At 40.2% G+C, this 23,030-nt stretch overlaps 1 protein-coding gene across 1 annotated transcript; it reads right to left on the bottom strand.

Annotated features, from left to right (window-relative positions):
• On the bottom strand, window positions 1-21,724 carry LOC105760871 (TALPID3 protein-like). The gene is given in 21 exon segments (XM_072922837.1): window positions 1-754; window positions 1,288-1,356; window positions 1,906-1,974; window positions 2,398-2,454; window positions 4,093-4,161; window positions 4,411-4,473; window positions 5,280-5,348; window positions 5,863-5,982; window positions 12,039-12,213; window positions 12,390-12,641; window positions 13,007-13,079; window positions 13,973-14,199; window positions 15,525-15,566; window positions 16,881-17,013; window positions 17,947-18,061; window positions 18,870-18,910; window positions 18,912-19,047; window positions 19,828-19,996; window positions 20,639-20,872; window positions 21,260-21,437; window positions 21,708-21,724. Coding segments are annotated over 21 exon segments (2,766 nt in total). The 3' UTR covers window positions 1-296.
• Between the last annotated feature and the right edge of the window lie 1,306 nt (window positions 21,725-23,030).

The following is a 23,030-nucleotide window of genomic DNA, read 5'->3' as shown; positions in this document are numbered from 1 at the left end:
TGGCTTGTGGATTTTTTTTATTACATAAAAATTAAAAACTGCAATTAAAAAGAGTGAAATAAATAAGTGCTTTCGTATATGAATAATTAGAGAAACAGAAATTTGAAGATATGAATGCACATTTTCATAAAAATATGAAATTACAAATAAAAAAATATATACATTGAACTACAATAAAAAGGTCGGTAAGATTGTACTTTATTTAGATTGCAATTTATTTAGATTTTTTTGCATTGCTGAAGTATTTTCTTTCTAAAGAGAAGCCAGTATTTTGATGAAGAAATCACAACTGATAATTAAATTTCCTTACTTTTTCTGGTGCTGAGTAAGACATCCTGGCTGGAAGGTCTGACTGAAGGCAAAGAACTGGCTCTCTGTGGTCTGGAACTGAAGGATGTGTTGACTGAAGACCCAGTACCAGCTCTAGTCCCTGTCATACTGGAGGACATGTTGCTTGAAGGCACGGTAAGAGCTCTGTTTCCTCTCATACGGGAGGATGCATCCACTGATGACCCAGTATTGGTTCTGGTTGGTATCGGGTTGATGACTCTGTCCATTGATGACCCAAAACCTGTTCTGCCTGGCATCACACTGGAGGGTGTGTTGGTTTCAGACACACTATAGAATCTGCCTGGTGTCACACTGGAGGGTACGTTGGTGTCAGAGGCACTGTGGGTTCTGCGTGCTGCCACAGCAGCGGGTACGTTGGCTCCAGATACAGAATGGGCTCTGTGGCTAGGCACTCTCCAGCGTCCTGGAATAAACAAAAGAATAAAAAACAAATCAAGAGAGAATCTACGTTTGCTGTTAAATACCTCACATACCAAAGGGTGTGTATGTGAAGTACTTCTAAATGTTTGCTCCTTAAGTGCTTATTTGAAACACACGGCACCTGATTATTAGACATAAATCTTTAATAGACAAAGGACGTTAGCACAAGTATCCTTCCCTAGGAAGTGTTGGCATAACATTTATTTGAAGTGCTACAAGTACTTACTTACAGACATCTTTTACCTCTTATCATATTAATTCCAAAGCTGTGTTTTTTAATCAAGGAAACAAACCTATTCTGCAGTCTCCCTAACAAAAAATTTAATGCCGTTTAGTTACCCCACCCCTTTTTCTTCTGAAAAATGTCTCAAAACATTTCTGTTTGCTCTAGATTTAATGATCCTGTATGTCTACAATTAAGTGTTGTTGTATTTGGCTATAGAATCTGTGTAGCATGGAGAAGCTGCCTAGGAACCCACATCCAAGGGACTACAATTGTTTGAAAAACAGATTTACCATCAGCAGTAGAAATAGGAGCAGTAGGTCTACCAGCGGCTTGTGGTGAAACGTAAGGCTGAAAAATATCTGTTGAATAAAAGTAAGTTTCAAAAACTAAGAAATGCATGGAATGGAAGTAGTTATAGTTGAAAGGAAAGGCTACTACAAAATGTTAATGGTTTATAGCAGAAAGAAAGGAAAAGGCCTTTGGCTATTAAAAAAAAAAAAAAAAGAAAAAAATAAAAGAAAGAAAGAATGCAATTAAAAGGAGTAATAAAATAAAAAATTCAAAAATCAAACACCTGCCCACCTCAACCACTCCCCAAAACCAAAAGAGTCCAAGCAACCAAGAATCCAAACCCAAATTAAAACCACAAGGACATCCAAACTCACAAGGACATTGGAACCAACAGAAAATCATTCCAGTAGTAATTTTAAACTCTGTGTAAGCTTTCTCTATCCGCTTTCCCATCTTTAAAATGTATCACAACATTTCTGTTTGTACTATTTTAATGCTCCATTATGTTTTTAATTAATTGTTGCTGTATTTGCCTACAGAAGCCGTGCAGCATGAAGGGAGATGCTGGCTAGGAACCCACATCCCAGTGACAGTAATTGTGTAAAATTCAGACTTACCAGCAGGAGCAGGAACAGGAGTAGCAGGTGTACGGGGTGCTTTGGGTGCAACACTAATCCGAAAAATATCTGTTCAGAGATAGTAAATTTATTTCAGAGGAAGTAAATTTTTAAAATCAAGAAAATGCTTATGCTTGCAAGAAAAGATGATAAAAAAATATTAATCGTATATAACATAATGAAAGGAAGAAGTATTTGGGAAAAAAAAAAAAAAGGGAAAATGAGAAAAAAAATTTAAAAATCTAAAACCAAACAACCACCCACTACTGCTACTCCACAAAACTAAAAAAATCTAACCAACCAACCAACCAAGAAAAAAAAAAATTCTCTTCTGATAGATGTCTCAGAATATTTCTGTTAGCACTAGTTTTAATGCTCCAGTATATGTTGACAATTAAAGATTGTTGTATTTGCCTACAGAAGCTGTGCAGTGTGAAGGGAGATGCTGGCTAGGGACCCAAGTGACTGTAATTGTTTGAAAAGCAGACTTACCAACAGGAGCAGGAGGTGCAGCAGCTCCTTTGGGCACAAAGCAAGGTCCAAAAGAGTCTGTTCAGGGAAAGTAAATTTACTTTCCAGAGTTTACTTTTTCAAAAGAAAAAGTTGAAAAAAGCCAGGAAATGCAGAGAACTGAAGGGGTTATGGTTGCAAGGAAAGGCTATTTCAGAAACATTAGTGGTTTATAACAGAAAGAAAGGAAAAAGACTATGGGGTATGTGGTAGATAGGGACAGGCGGAGCGGAAGACCAACACGGGATGTGACGGAAAGATAGACCCATCCCCCTCTCTCTCTCCCCCACGCTATCTTCTAACTCCAGAAGCCTCAGAGGAATGCAGCCACACCGGCCCTAGTAAATTTCCACTACCCAACTAACCCCTACGACCCCCAACCCCCCTCTGACGTAGCAAAGACCCCTAAAAACTATTTAAACCCACGAGATAGGATAATAAACGCTTTTCAACCGTCTGCCATATTGGTGTATGCGTCTGTTGATTAGCCCGAGCAGCCCGGCCGAGACCAGGCTGCCGTGCTGCCATCTGAACCAGGTCCCTGGTTGTCTTTTATAAAGGCAACAGGGGTAAAAAATGGAAGGAAAGGAAAGGAAGAAAGGGAAGGGAAGGCAGGGAGGTAGGAAGGAAAGGGAGGGAAGGGAGGAGGGGAGGAAGGCAGGAAGGAAGGAAACAAAAAATAGCAGTAAAAAATTTTTAAAAACAAAACACACACACACACTCCCAACGAACCCCAAAATTTAAAAAAAAAAAAAAATCCAAACTACCAAGCATCCAAAGCCAAATTCAAACCTAGAATATCTAAGCAAGTGGGGACTCATAGAAAAAAATAATCCCTGTATTAGCTTTCACCATCCACTTTCTCTTCTGAAAAATAGCTCAGAATGTTTGTGTTTGCACTGGTTGTATTGCTCCATTATGTTGACATGTAAATATTGCTGATTTTGCCTACAGAAGCTGTGCAGCATGAAGGGAGATGCTGGCTAGGAACCCACATCCAAGTGACTGAAATTGCTTGAAAAGCATGTGCAGGAGGTGTTCCAGCTAGTTGGTGTCCAATTCGACCCCAGAAAGATTCTATGAAGAGAAAGTAATTTTCAATCTAAAAAATGTTTTTGTTTTGTAAATCAAGGAATTGCACAGCACTGAAATGGTGTGGTGGCAAGGAAAGGCCATTACAAGTATTGATTTATAGCATAAAGGAAGGAAAAAGTCTTTGGTAAAAAAAACCAATAACAACAACACAACAACAACAAAAAACCCAAAAGAAAAACCCAAAAAAACCAAAGGAAAGAAAGAAATTTAAAATAGTAAAAAAAAAAAAAAAAAAACAAAAAAAAAACAAACCAAAACACATGCACCCACCCACAACCATTAGTCTCCAAAACCAAAAGAATCCAAACAACCCAGCAACCAAACCCAAATGAAAACCAAATATGTCCAAGCAAATGGAGAACAATAGGAAAAAACCCTATAGTAGTAATTGTATTTCCTGTGTTAGCTTTCCCCATCCTCTTTCTCTTCTGAGAACATCCCACAACTTTGCTGTTAGCACCAGTTTTACTGCTTCATAGCATTTGCAATTAAGGATTATTGTATTTGCCTACAGAAGCTGTGCAGCATGAGGGAGATGCTGCCTAGGAACCCACATCCCAATTGCTTGACAAGCAGACTTACCATCACGAGCATGAGCAGGTGCAGGAGGTGCACGAGCTGCTTGGGATGAAACAGGAAGCCAGAAAGAGTCTGTTCAGTGAAAATAAAATCACTTCAGAGGAGGTAAATTTTAAAAAGCAAGGAAATGCACAGAACTGGAAGGGTTATGTTTGCAAGAAATGGCATATTCAAAATGTTAGCAGTAGTGTAATTGCTCCATTATGTTTACAATGAAGTATTGTTATATTGTCTGCAGAAGCTCTGTGGCATGAAGGGAGAGGCTGGCTCTGAATGCACATCCAATACTGTGGACAATAATTGCTTGACAAGCAGACTTACCATCAGGACCTGGAGTACGAGGTGTAGCAGCTTCTTGGGGTTCAATGCGACATTGAAAGGAATCTGTTCAGAGAAAGTACATTTACTTCAGTGTCTTAGGGTATCACATAAGATGCAACCCAGAGGTATGTATTCTATTACCATCTACATCAGCTGTTAAGAGAAATGGGGCAGTATTCTTTATCCTCTCCATGACTCAGTCCTGACGACTCCCTCCAGAGGCCTGTGTCTGCCAATGGGCCATCAAGGCCTCACTGCATCACCCATAAAATTCCATCATCCCATTGTGAGATGCTCTGCCCAATGGGGAGAGTCAAGCATTCGTACCTGGATATAATCTGAGAACTGGAACACCAGAACAACCTTACCAACTGGATTTCCAGAGGACAAGAGCTGCATAACTACCTCTGGATCTTCAGAGGAAGACCAGACCCTTCTACAGGATCACTACTTTAGCAGAAACACATCTATCACTTCAGCAGGACTGCAGCCACCATTTTATCAGACTGCTACCACCACCCTGACCAACAGGGTGTCAGGTTGTATCCTGACTCTTTAGGCCAGTGTTTTCTGCCTTTATTTTAATTGTCCTATTAAATACTAGTTCTGACTTGGAATCTCACACTGGTTAGTTTTCAAACTAGGACACAGTACAAGGTACCGGCTGATTTGGGTTCAAAGTGTCACCAAAAAGACTCTGATCAGTGAAAGTAAATTTACTTCAGAGGAAGTAATTTTAAAAAAAATGGAATGCAAAGAAATGCATTAAGTATTGTTGTATTTGCCTACAGAAACTGTGCAGCATGAAGGGAGATGCTGGCTCTGAACCCATGTCCAACTGACCGCAGTTGCTTGAAATGCGGACTTACCATCAGCAGGAAAAGGAGGAGCAGTGGGTTTACCAGCTGCTCGGAGTGAAAAAAGAGGCTGAAAAGTACCTGTTCACAGAAAGTAAATTTACGTCAAAGAAGGTAAATTTAAAAAAAAAAAAAAAGGAAATGCAAAGAACTGAAATGGTTATGGTTGAAAGAAAAAACCTTTAAAAAAAGTTAATGGTTTATAACATAATGAAAGGAAGAAGTTTTCAGTTAAAAAATATAAACAGAAAGAAGAAATAAAAGAAAAAAATTAAAAACAAAAACCCACCCACCCCCACCACTCCCCAAAACCAAAAAATTCAACCAACCAAGCAAGCAAATCTAAAATAAAATCAAATAAAATCAAAAATATCCAAGCAATTAGGGACCAATAGAAAAAAAACATTACAGTACTCACCATCCCCTTTCTCTTCTGAAAAAAGTATCATAACATTTCTGTTTGCACTAGTTTATTTGCTCCATTACGTTTAAAATCAAGTATTGTATTTGCCTACAGAAGCTGTGCAGCATGGAGGGAGATGCTGCCTAGGAACCCCCATCCAACAGACTATAATTGCTTGAAAAACAGACTTACCATCAGGAGCAGGAGCTGGAGCTGGAGCAGGAGCTGGAGCTGGAGCAGGAGCAGGAGTAGGAGCAAGAGGAGCAATAGGTCTACCAGCTGCTTGGGGTGAAACATGAGGCTGAAAAATAGCTGTTGAGTAAAAGTAAGATTTAAAAACCAAGGAAATGCACAGACTGGAAATGGTTATGGTTGAAAGAAAAGGCTGTCACAAAATGTTAATGGTTTATAGCAGAAAGAAAGGAAAAACACTTTTATTATTTAAAAAAAAAAGAAAGAAAACAATTAAAAGACATAATAAAAGGAAAAAATCAAAAAGCAAACACCCATATACTTACCTCAACCACTCCCCAAAACCAAAAACCTACAAGCAACCAAGCATCCAAAACAAGAAATCAAACTAAAAAAAAAAATAAAAACAAAAACAAAACAACAACAACAAAACAACACCACAAGGAAATAGGGGACAATAGGAAAAACAATTCCAGAAATAATTTGAATCCCTGTCTTAGCTTCCATCATCCCCTTTCTCTCCTTTAAAAAGATACACAACATTTCTGTTTTCACTATTTTAATGTTCCATTATGTTTTCAATAATTGTTGTTGTATTTGCCTTTGTATTTGCATCTATACGGGGTGCTTTTGGTGCAACGCTAACCGAAAATATCTGTTCAGAGATATTAAATTTACTTCAGAGGAGGTAAATTTTAAAAAGCAAGTAAATGCACGGAACTGAAATGGTTATATTTACAAGAAAATATGATTAAAAAACATTAATGCTTTATAACATAATGAAAGACATTTTCTATATTTTCTATAACATAGAAAATTACAAAAAATCATTTAAAAAGTCAAAAAACAAAAACCCACCCACCCATCCACTACTGCTACTCCACAAAACCAAAAAAAAAATCCAACCAACCAAAGCAAAACTCAAAAATACCCATGCAAATGGGGGCCAATTAAAAAACTCCACAATATTCACAGAATTCGCAGTATTCATAGAATGACTAGGTTGGAAAAGACCTTAAAGATCATCGAGTCCAACCTATGCCTTAATACGTCAACTAAAACATAGCACTGCGTGCCACATCCAGTCTTCTTTTAAACACATCCAGGGATGGTGACTTCATCACCTCCCTGGGCAGATCATTACAGAACTTTATCACCCTTTCTATAAAAATCTTCTTCCCTATATCCAACCCATATTTCCCTTGGTGCAGCTTGAGACTGTGTCCTCTGGTTCTGTCAGTGCTGCCCGGAGAAAGAGACCAACCCCCACGTAACTATGACCACGTTTCAGGGAGTTGAAGAGAGTAATAAGGTCACCTCTGAGTCTCCTTTTCTCCAGGCCAGAAGCCAGAGCTCAAGGCATCCCAGGGGAACTCAGAAGACATGGCGGCCCAGCCTGCACCCAAGAACAAAAAGCAAGTGTGCTTCTTCTCCCTGGCATCTTAGTTGGTTCTGAAAAGCCAACTTCTTCCATCACATGTAGGGGGAAAAAGAAGCAAAGAAAATAAATTTCCAGGAGTATTGCAGTGTGCAGCTGCTTCTTGAGCACACTGGTGCATGCTGATTTTTGCTCCCACTCCCTTTGCTGCACGGCCTCCCTTTTGTGGCAGGGAGATGCTGGCTTAGCTCTTGACACAAAGCTCCTCTTGTCCTGCTTGCTCTTTCTCTGGCCACTGAAAGCCTCAGAACAACCACAGGAGGTTTGCAGTGGTTCCTGGGCTGCCACAGTTGTGTTGTGTTGGAGCTCTGGCAGCAGCCTGCAGCCCACTGCTCTGCAACGCCCTGCAGATGTCGAGCCCAAGGAAGGGCCCTTTGGAACAGGCCAAAGCCGCAGCCTCACAGATGTTTGCCCAGGCTCCGTGTTCCCTGTAAGATCCCTTGCAGACACTTGCATAGCCACATCCCAATGAAAATGAGTTGTAGTCATTCCCCTCTCTGTTAAAATCTTCAGGTAGACCCAGGAGCCAGCTTGAAAGCAGCAAGAAATTACTGCGTGAGATGGCGGAAAAGTGCACGCAACTCCTCTGGAAATCAACTCAGTTCACCTGTAGAACAAGGATCCCAGACTTAGCTTGGTTTCCTGGTGACCCAGCACCCACAAGTCCTCTGCTGGTGGACAGCACAGTCCAGTCTTTCAAGGAGCTTTACCCCGGGCTCCTCACACTTCAGAAGCTGAGGGGGGCATTTCAAAATCAATGCAATTGATGCAAGGTCCAGCACTACCTTCAAATTCTGTTGCTGAAACACTGCAGTAGTTACCCAGAAGGATTGCCTCCATTTGAAAGCATGTCATTTTCCCCATTTCCAAGTGCGCTCACATCAACCAGCGAATTGTAGGGCTTTAGAGAAGGAAGCATGACAGGGTGGCACGGAAAGCCGAGCCTAGGCCCTCAGGCCCCCTTGAGCGGGGCGCTTTGGTGCCCCAGAGGTTTCAGAGAGGGAAGCGTAAGGAAGACGCGCCCTTTCGACCCTCCTTTACTCCTCAGTACCAAGTGACCGCCAGGAACGGGGGACAGCCAGGCCAGGTCCCTCATCCTGACCCGGCGTGAGGGGCAGCTGGCACGGAGGGACACAAGGGCACGGGGGACAACATCTGCGCAAGGCAGGTGGGGCGGTGTGGGGCAGCTGTCGGGGAGGGTGTGTGGGGCAGGCCAGGGCCTCTCTGTGAAGGGGGAGAGCCTTGGGCCGCTCGGAAGCAGCGCAAAGCCATGAACGGGAGAGCCCGTCCACAGCGCACAGCTTGGAAGGCACTGACCAGCTTAGGCACAGCGTGACACGCAAGGGAACATTCCAGAGCTCTGGAGGCTTTAGAGGTTTTATTGCCAGTCGTGCTGAAAGCAAGAGCCGGAACAGAGCATCTCCTGGTTGCTTCACCATCTTCATCTTCCTCATTCTGTCCTCCAGGTGGCCAGTTCAGGCAGACAACTCGTGGGACATGCCTGCTCCAGATCTGCTGAATCCCACATTCTTCTTTGATAGCTCAATTCTTCTGATGACAATTCATTCATTTCTCCTTAAAGGATCATTCTCAGCTTCCCTACATCAACACTACTCTACTCTTATCTAAACAATGCTTCATGAATGAAGCTTTCTATGCTCTCTAGTCCTAACTAAAGACAGCTAAGCTAAGAAAACCTCAAAACATTACATTTCCTATCTACAGCACAGCTCCTCATAAAATTCAGGGGATGGCTGAAGCTCTGCCTATGCACGATCCATCCCCGTTTCCCTCCTCTGAGCTGGCACGGCACGAGGGCCTCCTGAGGCGCAGGCGTCCGCACTCCAGTTTCCCTGCGCTTGCTTTCCCCACTTGCGGTAAGCAAAGCTGCTTACCTCAGCGTGTTCTTTGAGCCTCTGCAAGGGACTCTCCAGCTTAGCTACAGCATGGCAAGGAAGTGAGTCTTCCAAAGCTCTGCCTAGATCAGAGTTTTACTGCCACTCCGGCTGAAACAAAGTGTCCTGCATCTTTATCATTCTGCCCTGCAGCTGGCCTGATCAGGCTGACAGCTTGTAGCGCCTGCACAGTGCACTTCTGCTGCATCACAGCTTTTCCTTTCCAGCGCTGTTTTCCCTTTTATTTTTATTTGCCCCCAACAGAAAAAAGCTGAAGCACAGGAGCAGCTCGTTCCAGCTGCACAGAAGCTGCACCTTTCCATGTTGCTGAATTTCAGCTGGTGGTTTAAAATGATCAAATGGCCTATTTGTTGTAATTAGACTGGGGAGGGGGGCACTCTTTATGCCACTTTACAAAATATTGTTTCTGGAATGATCAAATTGGCCTTCCTGGAAAGGTTATGACTTTCTGTAAAGGACAAGAGGCCAATAAATACAGAAGAAAATTCATTTAGGACTCAGCAAAAGCAGAACTGCTGATTAAATATTTTTAAAGAAGTGTCTGTTCTCAATCCAAATTTTAGTGGTCACTGTTATTACTACCCTAAGTGCTTACTAGCACACATTTCACCCAAAAAGATCTATACAGAATAAATTAAATTATGGTTGCACAGCACAGCCAATAGTCAAAACCAGTGTTATATCATGCCTCAAGTGAGTATACCAGAGGATACACTACTTTTCACCAAAGCAAAGTCATCCAAGAGAGGGCAAACAAAATACCTAAGTCACAAGGCTGGCAGTTTTCATGTGACCTTTTAAAAAAATGGTGAGTTTTGAAAAGTTTTCTAAGTTTTTGCTAGGGCTATAACCCACATTTTCCAGGAAGGTGTTGAGAATTGGGAATAATTTCTACCAATAGCACTTTCTCTTCACAGATCACAACTGGGCTCCAGAGCACAGGTAAGGAAAGTACCATAAAGACCAGCTCAGGCCAAACAAGAGATTCTGGTACTATTTTGAGGACTTGCCACTGTGGATGTACATCTTAACCACAGAATCACAGGAGGGTTTGGGTTGGAAGGAACATTCAGGATTAAGCAGTTCCGACCTCCTGCCATGGGCAAGGACACCTTCCACTAGACCATTATTATTTTAGTAATATTAAATTAAATAAATAAAAAAAAACCATAATTATAATTTTGTTTTAAAATATCCAGCCTCAAATAACAACAACAACAATAATAATGATGATGATGATGATGATTATGATGATGATGTTTTAAAATCCCCAGCCTCAAACCTCAGCACTGCCTGTCTTCAGAAACACAGATATGTTTTACACCACCGATTGCAATGGCCTAAAAACATGATTTCGTCAAGTGACTGGCTGCCTTCTGATGTTAATCTCTCATATTTCACACAGAATGTAATGTTTTGACAGCTGTAATAAAAACACAGGCAGCATTTTTAAACATGGCATTTAAGACTGCATCAAGTATATTTGCCCTGCATGGGCGACAACAGCCTAAGTGCAAGAAGCATGGAAGGAGCCAGTTAATATTTTTCCATGGGTGCACATCTTATTAACTCCATTGTGCCCACCACCACCTTAACCACCTCTTCCTCTTAAGCCTCTCTCCCATCTCCACAATTTCCCTTCATCATTATCTTTTTTCATGTCATTTCTCCCTAGTAAAATGATCCACACTGTTTTTTTTAATACTAGTTAAAGATCATTCTTAGTTTTTGCATCAAGAATCAGTTAAGTTTTGAAAAGGTAATTAAGAACTAAAACAGATCCAATTAAAACATTACTAACTCTAGATGAAGTTTATCTACACTGACCTATGTCAGATATCATCTAGTCTCCCTTTGTAATTATTCCTACACTTTTTTATTAGTTAGAAAATTAGGATTCTCTTATCCTAACACTTTTCCAACAAAACTAAGGAATAGAATTCATTATTTATCAACTAATAACTGTTATCAGTTAAATAACCTTAACAAGCTATCACAGAAAGGATTTCTACTCTGAAATCTTCTACTCTGAGAAAGAAAGGATTCTTTTCTCTTAGAGAAAAGGATTTTCTCTAACTGGATAGAGAAAAAGGAATTATTTGCACTTAGCGACGTTAACCAATTATTCTGATTACATCTTTCAATATTTTCATCTTCATGCCCATATATTCAATTTTTCATATTTCAATTGATTCATTTGAAACAAGAAACTAAATATCAGACTTCCTTCTGTTTTCAAGTCTCAGTACATTTCTGAACTCTGAATGAGTTAAATATTGAAATGAAAAATCACTGCATAAACTTGACACAAAAACACATCTCCCAGTGACCTTTATAAAAAACTAAGTTCATTTTCCAACACACTCACTTATGATTAATTTTAGCAATTCAGCTCATTAAATCTTGGACAGCAATAAATACATTCTAATACATTAATCATATTTAGAAATAAGTGTTTATTTGACAATCTAAAATAAGTGAGAGACACATTAAGCAAAGCTGAACAACTTTTGGTATTTTTTAGTTTTGAAAAGAGGATCTTAAATAAACTATTTCAAATGGACAGGACCTACAACAACCATCTAGTCCAACTGCCTGACCACTTCAGGGCTGAACAAAAATTAAATTAAAGGCATTTTCCAAATGCCTCTTAAGCCCTGACCAACCTGAGGCAGCGACCACCTCTCTGAAAAGCCACTGCAGTTGCTTAAGCTTTATACTGAAAAGCAGATGAACTAAAATGAACAGATTCATTTTCACAAGGAATTCCTAGTAAAAAAAACTGGGAAGGAACAGCTTATTCCCATCAAAGAATCACTTACCTCTAACAGTTTCTATCAGCTTGGGTCTGGGCGGTTTAGATTTGGGAGAGGGAGAGTTAAATCTCAGGTAAGGTCCTTTTTTAAGCGTGCTCCGGTGGCCTTGGTAAATTGGTTTTCCATAAACTAGAGACAGATAATCTTCATATTGGGTCAGTGTAATTCCACCTACAGCTCCCTGATGGACACCAAAAAGGAAAAAAAAAAGTCATTTACAATTCTTCATTTATGTAAATTGGAGCAGGACAAAGCTATCACTTTCATTTTGAATTAGTACACCCGCACACACCATTTTTCATGTCCATACTGAACAGTTTTTTTCCCAGAAAATAAACCAACTACTTGGCAACTCACATCTGCCCTTCTTTCTTTGCTCTTCACATTTTCAGAAAAGTAAGTTCTAAACTTCTGTTTCCCTGTGTTATCTTCTACTTCCTTCTGCAATGGCTTAGCTGCAGGTAAAAGCTTTTTTGTCAAGCACCCTTGGTTGTTTTGAGTTTTCTCTTTAGTTTCTTTCTTGGTCTTCATAGCTCTGAGGTTTTGGGCTCTCTTGGTACATTTTTGATCATGTTTCCCTTGTTCTGAATAATTTCTTGCCATTTCAGCCTAAATAGAAAACATAAATGTAATAAATAAATGGAGATTTTTGTCTTCAAGGTTATCAGCAATGCATGGGTAACTTTGAAGCTCTGAGAAGGGGCCTGTTTTTCATGTTAGCCAGCAAGTGAGACCAGGGGTTTTCATTACATAACTACAGTTTTAAAACAGAGGTAAATATTTTATTTTTAATTTATTTATTATTTTAAATTTTTTTATATTTATTTTACTATAGCTTACTGCATGCTAGCAATAATAGGCAGCTTTCTCATGTTTTCAGGAGGTGAGTAAATCACTTTACTGTGGACATGAAAGAACAAGGTCAAGGCGGAAAAACCCAACACAAAAATCAGAACTCATTTTTCCAGCCCTACCTGGATTTCCTCACTGATTTCCTTGATCCTCTCATCCACAGTCCTTCGGATATGAATCTCTTCCAGGACATCTCTGAAACAGAAGAAAGAACCATTTTAGGTCAATGCTTCTCAAATTGCACAGATTTGTTCCTGGGAAAGTAGTGACCTTTAAATGCTCTAAAAACAGAAGCCCAGAACACAGACAGTGAGATTCTGCACCTCTGCACTCCCCAAAATGCACCAAAGCTCATCGAGAGTCCCAATCCCAAATCTGCTCCTGCATGGTGCCACCTGCAAACCCCACTCCCTGCTGGTAAATCCTGACAGCATTACAAATATTTTAGGAATAAGAGGCAGCCATGTGTCACCTCCTATTTTGATCACAACTGAAAAACAAGAAAACAAAAATATTCCAACTTAACAAAAAAGCAGATGACAAATTATTACATCCTCTAAAAGATAATGAGGGCAGGTAACATGCCTCAAAAAAAAAAAATACCCTTATGCATACAGAATAGCTACCTTCCTCAGGAAAATGCAAATTTATATTGTATTTTTTAATAGAAAATTTCCATTATGATTCAAGCAGGAGTATTTAACACAACTAACAAAGCAAAAGTTCAACAGCCAAAGATCTGTTGCAAGATGATTAAATTCTGTACATTTACAGGCTTATGAAGCCTCTTCTGCTCTGAATAATTAAATTAGGGTTCAATTTTCTTTTAAATGCATGTTGGTATGGAAACAGTTAAACGCCCTGGCAGCAGAGCAGTTTGTCCAGCTCTTAAAACCTAAGAAATCAGATTTAGGCACCTGACAAAAATCAGTTCATACCATGAGGGTCGAAAAAATCTGAATTTCAAGAATCAGACAACGATTGCTAGCAAGAGTCAATAAATCCTTTTTGCAGGGAAGAACACAAGTTCTTCAATGCCCAGATTTGGAAACATCAATCTCACAAAGCACTGAATTGTAGACTCTGACCTGTTTGTAGTCAAGGAGTTACTGAAAGCATACATGGCATCTCCATCTTTTGCATGACTAACAGCTTCCAGATTCTCCTCAAGGACTTTTTTATTGTTTTGCACTCCTCTCAAAATCCTTTCAGCATCTGTCAGTATAGACCTTGGCACTTGGATATTTTGAAGGATGGATGGTTTGCTGACTAGATGATGTTCAGGAGGATCAGCTGCAACAGGAGGATTTTTTGCCTAAAATTGAAAGAGAACCTCTAGCTTTTAATCAGAGATTGTAATTTCCTATTAATCTATTATCACATCAATGCCATCATATGAAATACTGCCCATGTGCACTATCAGCAACTTAATTACTCAAGAATGTTCATTATGCTGCAAATATATTTAGAGAAGTGAAAGACATCCAAAAGATCTCAAATGGAAAATGATGTCAAGTATGAGAGGCAATGCTAATGAGGCTAATAAGCATGTGAAAAGATGGCAATTAGAAACATGAAGTATCACAAGCAAATCTCTCCATGTAACAGTAATTAAATATAATTAAGAGCCTAATAAAAGCCCAAGTCCTCTAAATATATGCACTTGTTTGGCATCAATCTACCCCCAAGAAACACCAAGCAAAACTTATAAGTTTTAACATGGTAAATCCCTCAGCAGCCCCTTGATTCTTTTTTACTTTTACTCATTTTCACTTTTCAGAAGGAACAGTGAAACCTCTCACTTTGCAGAACCCTTTTACAGAGATAAAAATCGAGCATAAATTAGCTGCTAAGTACAAAAGAAAGGGACAAAAACACAGGAAACAAGTTCTTACATTCATTCTCACACTCCTGAGAAAAAACCCAGAGGCCCATGAAAGCTTCATCAAACAGTAAAAAATTTCAAAGTGATAAATGTACATTAAAAAAAAAAAAAAAAAAAAAAAAAAAAAAAAAACACCTCAAACCAAAACCAAAATGCCCAGATGTGAGTAGACTCTGAAAACATCAACTGAAAGAACAGGAAAAAAAATCACACAGATCACAACTTAGTTTTGGCTTTAAGGTTACTTTTTTGTCAAATCATAATTAAACAAAAGTTATGTTCAGGGCAATATACCAAGTTATTTATCAATTTTATATAGGCTTTAATTTTAAAAGGAAACTTTTTGACAAATACTAACTCAGTAAGACAGGTAAAATCTGTGAGAAAAGGTAAGAAACACAGATATATAATTATAAATAAAAGTGGTGTGGACTTGCTAGTGAGACCCAGATCATGAAATGGTACCTGGATCTGTTAAATATGTAAAAAATGCTGGTAGCAGCAGCCCACACTGTGCCAATCTGTCACAGCAGCTTCCTGCCTGACATTATCTCCTGCAGGGATTTCCTAGGACATAACCAGACAGGAGTAATGTGATCTCTCCAAGAGCAATCCTTTAACAAATATCCAGGTGTGCCACAGGCAGGCCCTGAGATTTCATTGCAAACACACCCAAAACTGCTTCAGCATTTGAGTATTTTATAGAAAGCTCAAAACCCCACAAAAGAAACACACATAAAAAAATCAACGTATACCTTAATAAGATCATTCATGTCAGATTTCCATGTAGTTGCTTCCTAAAAAGACAGAGGAAGAGCTATTGAAACTTTAAGGTAAAATCCATAGGAGATATTGGATCAGTTCCTCTGGCCACAATGAATTCCTTGGGTTAGAGCACCACCTTCTGTCTCAGCTCATTCACACCTTTGCTTTATTACAGAGCTGGTTTATAATTTACCCAAAAGTGTATCATTATCTTACTTTCAAACCTCTCAGTGATGAGGAGTCAGTAGCTAAGTGTTTAATTGACCCAACTCTCCATTTGTTAAGTCATCACATCTCTGTCTTTCTACTGGCCTTTTTCATAAGAGAGATTTCAAATAATTTCTGTAACTGTGTCTCCCATTCCTTATCCCATCTCATCTTGCTCTGTTGCCTGTACTAAGGTATGTGGTAAGAAAATATTTGCAACCTTAGTGGGGCACAAGGAACCTGTTCCATTCCTAGTAAGAATAGTTAAATGTAAAATCCACAAAGTGTTATAAAATCTATAAAAAATACATCAGCTATGCTATATGACAGATGAGGCTGACTTTTCTACAGATACAGCAACAAAAACCAGACAGGTAATACAAAATATTTTTTTAGGGAAATATGCAAGTTGAAACTTCCAACCACAGAAATGAACCAGCAGAATCAAAGTTATTACATTTCAAGCCAATTCACAGAGGTGAATTTTCAAGCTTTTCTCCTTTCTCACTGTGTATATCGACAAGGACAGAAAGGACCACAGCACACAGGTGGAGCCAGGAATGGCACCAGGGTAATAGATAAAAGCCTCAGTTGTCACAAGCTCAGAAGCAGATCTTGCACCCTCAAAGGAACAAAATCAGTAGCACAAGAAACAGCACAAGGATTCTGTGCCAGGTATTTCCTTGGAAACAGCATTCAATAAAAAAAAAAAAAAAGGCAAAATGAGAAAGGAAATGCTTAAATCAGCCCTAAAGCTGACTGGAGATAAATGGAACATTTTTTTTTTTTCACAAATGGGAAAATTATTTCAGCTCTGTAGTTCTGCAGAGAACAGGGACTGAAAATATCCAAAACCTTAAAACAAACAAATAAACTTTTTTTTTTTTCTCTTTCTGTCCTTCCCTGTCTCTCACCTATTTTATGTCTGGGACAATGGCAGTCAGAGTCCATTGCACACCCAGAGCTTTATTCAGACTCCAAACTCTTCCACACACAGAGACTCCAATATTTCAATTAATTGTAAACAGATGTGGATAATTTTACAGGGCAACACTATTAATATCAGACCTGTACATTTTTCTCCACATTTTTATTCCCCTTCTTCAAACCCCACCTCATTGTGATTAGACCAACTTTACCTGCAGAATGTTGTGCATTTCTCTTCTCAACTTGCCAAGATCTGGAAGTAAATGATCTGCTTTTTGCACTGTTTCCTCAATTGAACTGTAGCTTTCAAAAGAAGAAATTGCATCTGGAGGCAAAGCTTTGTGTCTGAGGGGAGAAACACTCCTGGTTACACCTCTCGTGGCTCCTGAGGCGCCCCAAGAAAGGATTCAACTGTGAAACCAAGTAGGAATTTACAGTGCAACTACCAAAGCTTTAGATAAACTGGAACTTGCTTTGGCATCTGAAGTAATAGAGAGGTTATTGGGTTTTCTGTGTTTACCACTTAACACCTTCAGCCCAATCCTTTTTATTTTCAATAGTGAAATTACATCTAATAGAGCAACATTTAAACTCTGGATATCTTTCCATTTGAAGCAATTAAGATCTTTCTGCACACTGTTCTAAATTAGACAGCGTATATGAGAAGTTTCTCACTGTATTAATGAAATTATAACTTTAAATTATTGCCTGGGGAAAATATGCTTCGGAGTGCATGGCTAAGAACATTTTTTCACCCATTTTAAATCTTAGGGATTGTTAGGTGGCTGCTGCTCCTGTAAAACACTCCAAATGCAACTTGCTGACCTCTGAGAAAGGTGTTGTGAGCTATCCTTAGCAAAAAGGATAGACTTCATCTGCCTGCAATTCAACAGAACCACAGAATCCTGGAATATTAGAGCTGTAAGGGACCCAAAGGATCAGAGTCCAACTCCTGGCCCTGCACAGAAACCCCAACAATACCACCCTGTCCCTGAGAGTGTTGTCCAAACTCTCTGAACTCTGTCAAGCCTGGGGCTGTGCCCATTCCCGGGGGGGAAAAAACCTTTTCCTGATATCCAACCTAAACCTGCCCTGGCACAGCTCCACCTGTTCCCTTGGGTCCTGCCAAAAGTAATGCCAACAGAAATACTCCTGCACAGCTGTGCCGGGCTGCAGGGCCACACCAGTGACTCTTACAGCATCAGTGTCTAATGCACCTCTCCCAATTTCATGGAAACACAAACTTCTCCTCAGTTTTGGATTGTTGTGTTTATCCACCTGTGTCTCTCAGAATGCCAGCTCCTTTCATTGCTGTTTAATGCTGCCTTCTTGGAATATTCTACTTGCTTCAGTGGTGTTTCTTGAGAATTCAAAACGTGTTCCAGACCTTTCCCTTCACATACAATGAAGTGAAGTGAAGCAGAAAAAAAAAGAAAGGTAAGTTAGTTCAATATATTTATTATTTTCTTTTCCTTTCCAGGTATTTCAATATACTCACCAAGAAAAGTCAAATATTTTTAAAATTTAAATATACAGACTTGTTTCAGATAAGGCAAGTCACTTAAAACCACACACACTAATATGTCTTTCTGAGATTGCTTTAAATTAGCAAAGCTAGATGGAACTGGGATAGCAATGAACTGAGTCATTGAGTACAAATCTGTGACATTATGGACAGCATGCTTCTTATTTTGTCTTATTTCATTTATTCCTGGACCCACTGAACAATAGGAATACCTGACAGCTTTGTAACAGAGATAGAAACTGATCAGAAGCAGTAAAAGAAAATTACTTTACATTTGTTTTACATCTGCTGCTTTCAATATAATAACCCAGAGACCTTGTGGACCCCTGAAAAAATAAAATAAAAATTCAATTTAACCAATGATAATGACAAAGTTATTAAGCAGTTCCCAAGTTTTACATTACTCTGTTAAATCTTCCTGAAACTTGACTTTGAAAAAATATTTCAGTGAGTAGTCCTGTTGAAACTCTAGAGATTAAATCAGCACTGTCTTTAAGTTTTAGTTACTTATGAGTAAGTGACTTATACACAAAACTAACCCTTCCCAAATGTAGATTCCAAATATTCTGAATAGATGCATTTAAGTGCCAGCAACCCAAGGGAAAAGGTCAGAAAAGGTGAGGAATACACAAAGTAACCACCAGGCCACACCAGTTAGGCCAGTGGAGGGCAATACCTTCTCTTGTAGGTTTGGAAATATTTTCTTTTTCTACTACAGTTTTCTTTCTCTGAGATTTTCCCATTTTTGGGTACAGGTTCTGGAGCATATCTTCGAGGAATTGGTGTCTTTAGAGGAGATTTTTGTGTATGAACCCCATGACTTGGAAAATTGCTTGAATATGCTTCAGGGAACACTGAAAAAATAAAGTTATTTAAATGTTGACAATTTTCTTCAAAGGAAATTATATCATAGAATCACAGAATGGTTTGGGCTGGAAGGGACTTAAAGATCATTCAGTTCCAACCCCTTGGCATGGGCACTGACACCTCCCACTATCCCAGGTTGCTCCAAGCCCTGTCCAACCTGGCCTGGAACACTTCCAGGGATGGGGTACCCGCAGCATCTCTGAGGAACCTGTGCCAGGGCCTCACCACCCTCACAAGAATTTCTTCCTGACATCTAATCTAAACCTACATTCCTTCAGTTTGGAATCATTCCCCCTTGTCCTATCACTACCTGCCCTTGCAGACTCTAGGAAACAAAAAAATCTAGGGAAAAAACCCCATGCCAGGTCTATAAATTCTGCACAAAAATGCAAAGCATTTTTGCACTAGTTAAGTAAACAGGAAGAAAATTTCATACTTCTGACTGCTATCATAAGGGGATTTTAAAAAACCCAAAAGCCCACTGTAGTTCATCACAGCCTTCCACACAGATTATGTCTCAATAAGATTATTTTAAATCCAGGCCCCTCCTTATGCAGATTCAGTAAATCAAAAGTCTCACTTTAAATTAAACTGGAAGATACTGGAACATCTTCAGAATGTCACAAAAATTATAAAGAGCATTGGCCAATAAAACAAATTACACAGAAGAAATATTTACTACTCATTACTGATGTGATGCACAATCCAATATTAATGGACACCAAATGAATGCAAAACTAAGAGTGAAAAGAAGAATTTGTCCCCACCTTGGGCAGGTGCAGCAGTGGCAGGGAATAAACCCCTGTGAGATGAAGGTGCTTCGTTAGTGAGTGATCTCTGCCCTGGCTTCTCCCAGTGCCCTGCCAGGGGCCCAGGGACAGGCACAGGACACAGCTGCAGCCCACGGGTGTTCACTGCAGAGCTGATGAGATGGGACTGGGAGACAAAAGGACAGCATATTCCTGGTCATTGAATCACAGAATTGTTAAAGATGAAAAGACCTTTAAGATCACTGAGTCCAAGTCTTCTCCCATGTTCCCCACCACGTTCCCCAGCAAACCGAGTCCTCCAGTGCCACATCCATGATTTCTGTAAATTTCCAGGGATGGTGACTCCACCACTGCCCTGTGCATGTTCCAATGCCTGACCACCCCTCAGTGAAGAATTTTCCCCAATACCCAACCAAACCTACCCTGGTGCAGCTTGAGGCCATTTCCCCATGTCCTGTCCCTGTTCCCTGGGAGCAGAGCCTGACCTGCACCAGCCCCTCCCTCCTGTCAGGAGCTGTGCAGAGCCAGAGGGTCCCTCCTGAGCCTCCTTTTCTCCAGGATGAGCCCCTCCCCAGCTCCTCAGTCATTCCTGGGGCTCCAGACCCTTCCCCAGCTCCATTCCCTTCTCTGGACATGTTCCAGCCCCTCAGTGTCTTTCTCATTGTTGAATGCTTTCACTTCTTTTGATCCACTTCTACTGAACTTTCTTTCTTTCTAATACTTAGAAAGAATCCAAATGATTATAACATTAATTCTGAGATACAAAAGAAATTATTAACCTGAAGTTTCTGCCTTGTGACTTAGATACCTGAATATTCATTTGTTGCTCCTGTAGCTTTTCCAGGTGCTGAATCCTTTGCACCATGAAAGCATTCATCTGTTTTCCAAGCTTGCTGACTCTCTGGTGGTAGTGGGGTTCCTCATGTTGAGCCTTCACCTTTTTTTGCTGTTCAGATGCTCGTTGCAGCTGCCTGTCTGTCTCCTGCAGTTTCTGAAGCAGTTCTGAAACTGAGTTCACTTTTGCTTCCAAATCATTTTGAACCTGCAATAAAGGATTAAAAAAAAAAAAAGGGGAGGTGAAAAAACCCATTATTGCAGAAGATATGTGAGCATCAGAAGAACAAAACATCCTTCACAGAATCCTGGATTTGCATCCCAAAAGAAACAAAATTCTGTTTAGCCTTAAACTTTTGGTGGTTTAGCAATATTGTGAATTTCTAATAGATAAATCAAATATTCTCTGTCTTCTGCTCATTTAGTTAAATCCAAATCAGTTCCATCTGGTATATTGGTCAGTGAGTGTGATATGACAAACACACAAAGCAGTGAGCAGACACATTGAGGCTCTCTGGAGCTACTATCAACAATTTCAGGCTTGTTTGGAGCATTTACTATTTTAAGAGGACAAAGAACTGCTACTCCCACTCACCTTGAGAAGTGGAGCTGTTGTGGCAATGGCAGCAGCAGTGGCTGCTGCAATGGTTGTTGCAGACTCAACTTCCCTCGGTGCTGACCTGGTGTCATCCCCAGCACCTTCCCTTTTTTCTGTAGAGGCACTTCCCAAGAGCTGCACCTTTACCTCCTTATGAACAGGAATAACCTGAGTTCTAGAAAAATAAAAATGTGCTAGTGCATATCTACACCATTCTGTTGAAAAGTTGTCTTGTTTAATTTGGGGGCCCCAACAGGATGCTGTACTTCGTGCATGAGGCCTGCAGATGTACAGGACCTAGTTTGACTGAAAAGATCAGCTACTACTTTATTTTATTCTTAGAAGAAAAATTATTGTGGACGCGCTCTACAAGGGAGCAAAGGCCTGCTTGGACCCCTTCAACTAGGAGCAAATCAGCCTAAGGCCCACTTTGCTCCTCCTGTACTTCTTCCGTCTCCGCATGCTCCTCTTTCTCCCACCTGCTGTGCTTTCAGCCTGGCTGTTCCAGTGCCCCGACTCTCTGCTGACCCTACTGCCAGGGCGTAGACAGGAGGGTGAGGAGCAACAATCCCTGACCCATAGGCTGCCTCAGGAAGCCTGGAGGTTGCCAGGCTGTCTGTCCTTGCCCTAGATCTCTGCTGGGAATTGCAGCTGCTTGGGAATCCTGCCGGACAGTCAGGGAGACTTTATATGGGAGTCAAGGTGCTGCTGGAGGTGCTGGCTCAACAAACTGCAGCAAGCATTGCTTCAAGATTTGAGATCGTTGGCAGAATTTGCTGAGGTACTGTGCCAGCAAAAGCAGAAGAGACAGCCCAGAGAGAAGTAGGTTCAAGTCACTAAGACTAAATGGGATCATGTCAATAATGCTTTCAGTATGAGATACAAACATCCTCAGCAATCAAAAGTTCAGACCTGAAATAGTCTGATTTGCCTCTAAGGATCTTACTGGGTTTGACACCTATTGGAGCAGACTGGTTAAAAATACTGTAAACATTCTTGAAAATATTATAAAGTAAATATTGAGGAGGGAAGGCACTGAGTACATCAGTGTTTTCCATGTCATCTGTTACCAGTCCCCTGAACCATTCAGCTGCGGGCCCATATTTTCTCCAGTCTCCTTTTGGCCCTTGATTGGGTACCTGGCCATACAGACTCCCTGAGAATGGTTGCTCAAAGAAGTACTCCTGCTCTGTGTTACAGAATGGAAACCCCTTGCAAAGTGCAGCAGGAAAATATGCCATTCTATCTATGTATAATTTGCTGCTGATCGGAAATAATATAAGAGCCAAGCATGATACCTTACCCTCTCTTCTGGCTTCATACTACTTCTGAGGTGTGCTGTTCTCAGTGGCTTGGATGCATTCAGCAATAAAATGGTTAAAGATAGCTAATTATTTTCATTATGTTAATCACCTGTATGCCCCATCTATTGTACAACCAATACTGCTCTGCCATTTCCTGATAGTGCCTGCACCCTTTTTTTGCGCAAAAAACCTCCACACTGTGCCCCCAGTCACATGTATCTGATGAAAGACTTTCAACTCCCTTCTTCTAAGCTTCCTTAGCTACAAATTAGGACATTCATCCTAAATGAAAGGACGAGAAAAGGATAATTCCCAAGCAGATAGTAGCTACAATGTGCCAAATCTTGCTGACTTCCCCAGTTTGATGTTCCTCCTCCACCCTCCCTGCCTCACACCTCCTCAGCCACATAGGCAAAATACCCTGGAGGATATTTTTAATGCATATGTGTATAGAGTATAGTTAA

This window comes from Taeniopygia guttata, chromosome Z (assembly GCF_048771995.1).
Source record: "Taeniopygia guttata chromosome Z, bTaeGut7.mat, whole genome shotgun sequence".
In the NCBI taxonomy this organism is placed as follows: domain Eukaryota; kingdom Metazoa; phylum Chordata; class Aves; order Passeriformes; family Estrildidae; genus Taeniopygia; species Taeniopygia guttata.
The sequence above is the reverse complement of the archived record's forward strand: the minus strand, read 5'-3'. Positions and strand labels throughout refer to the sequence as shown.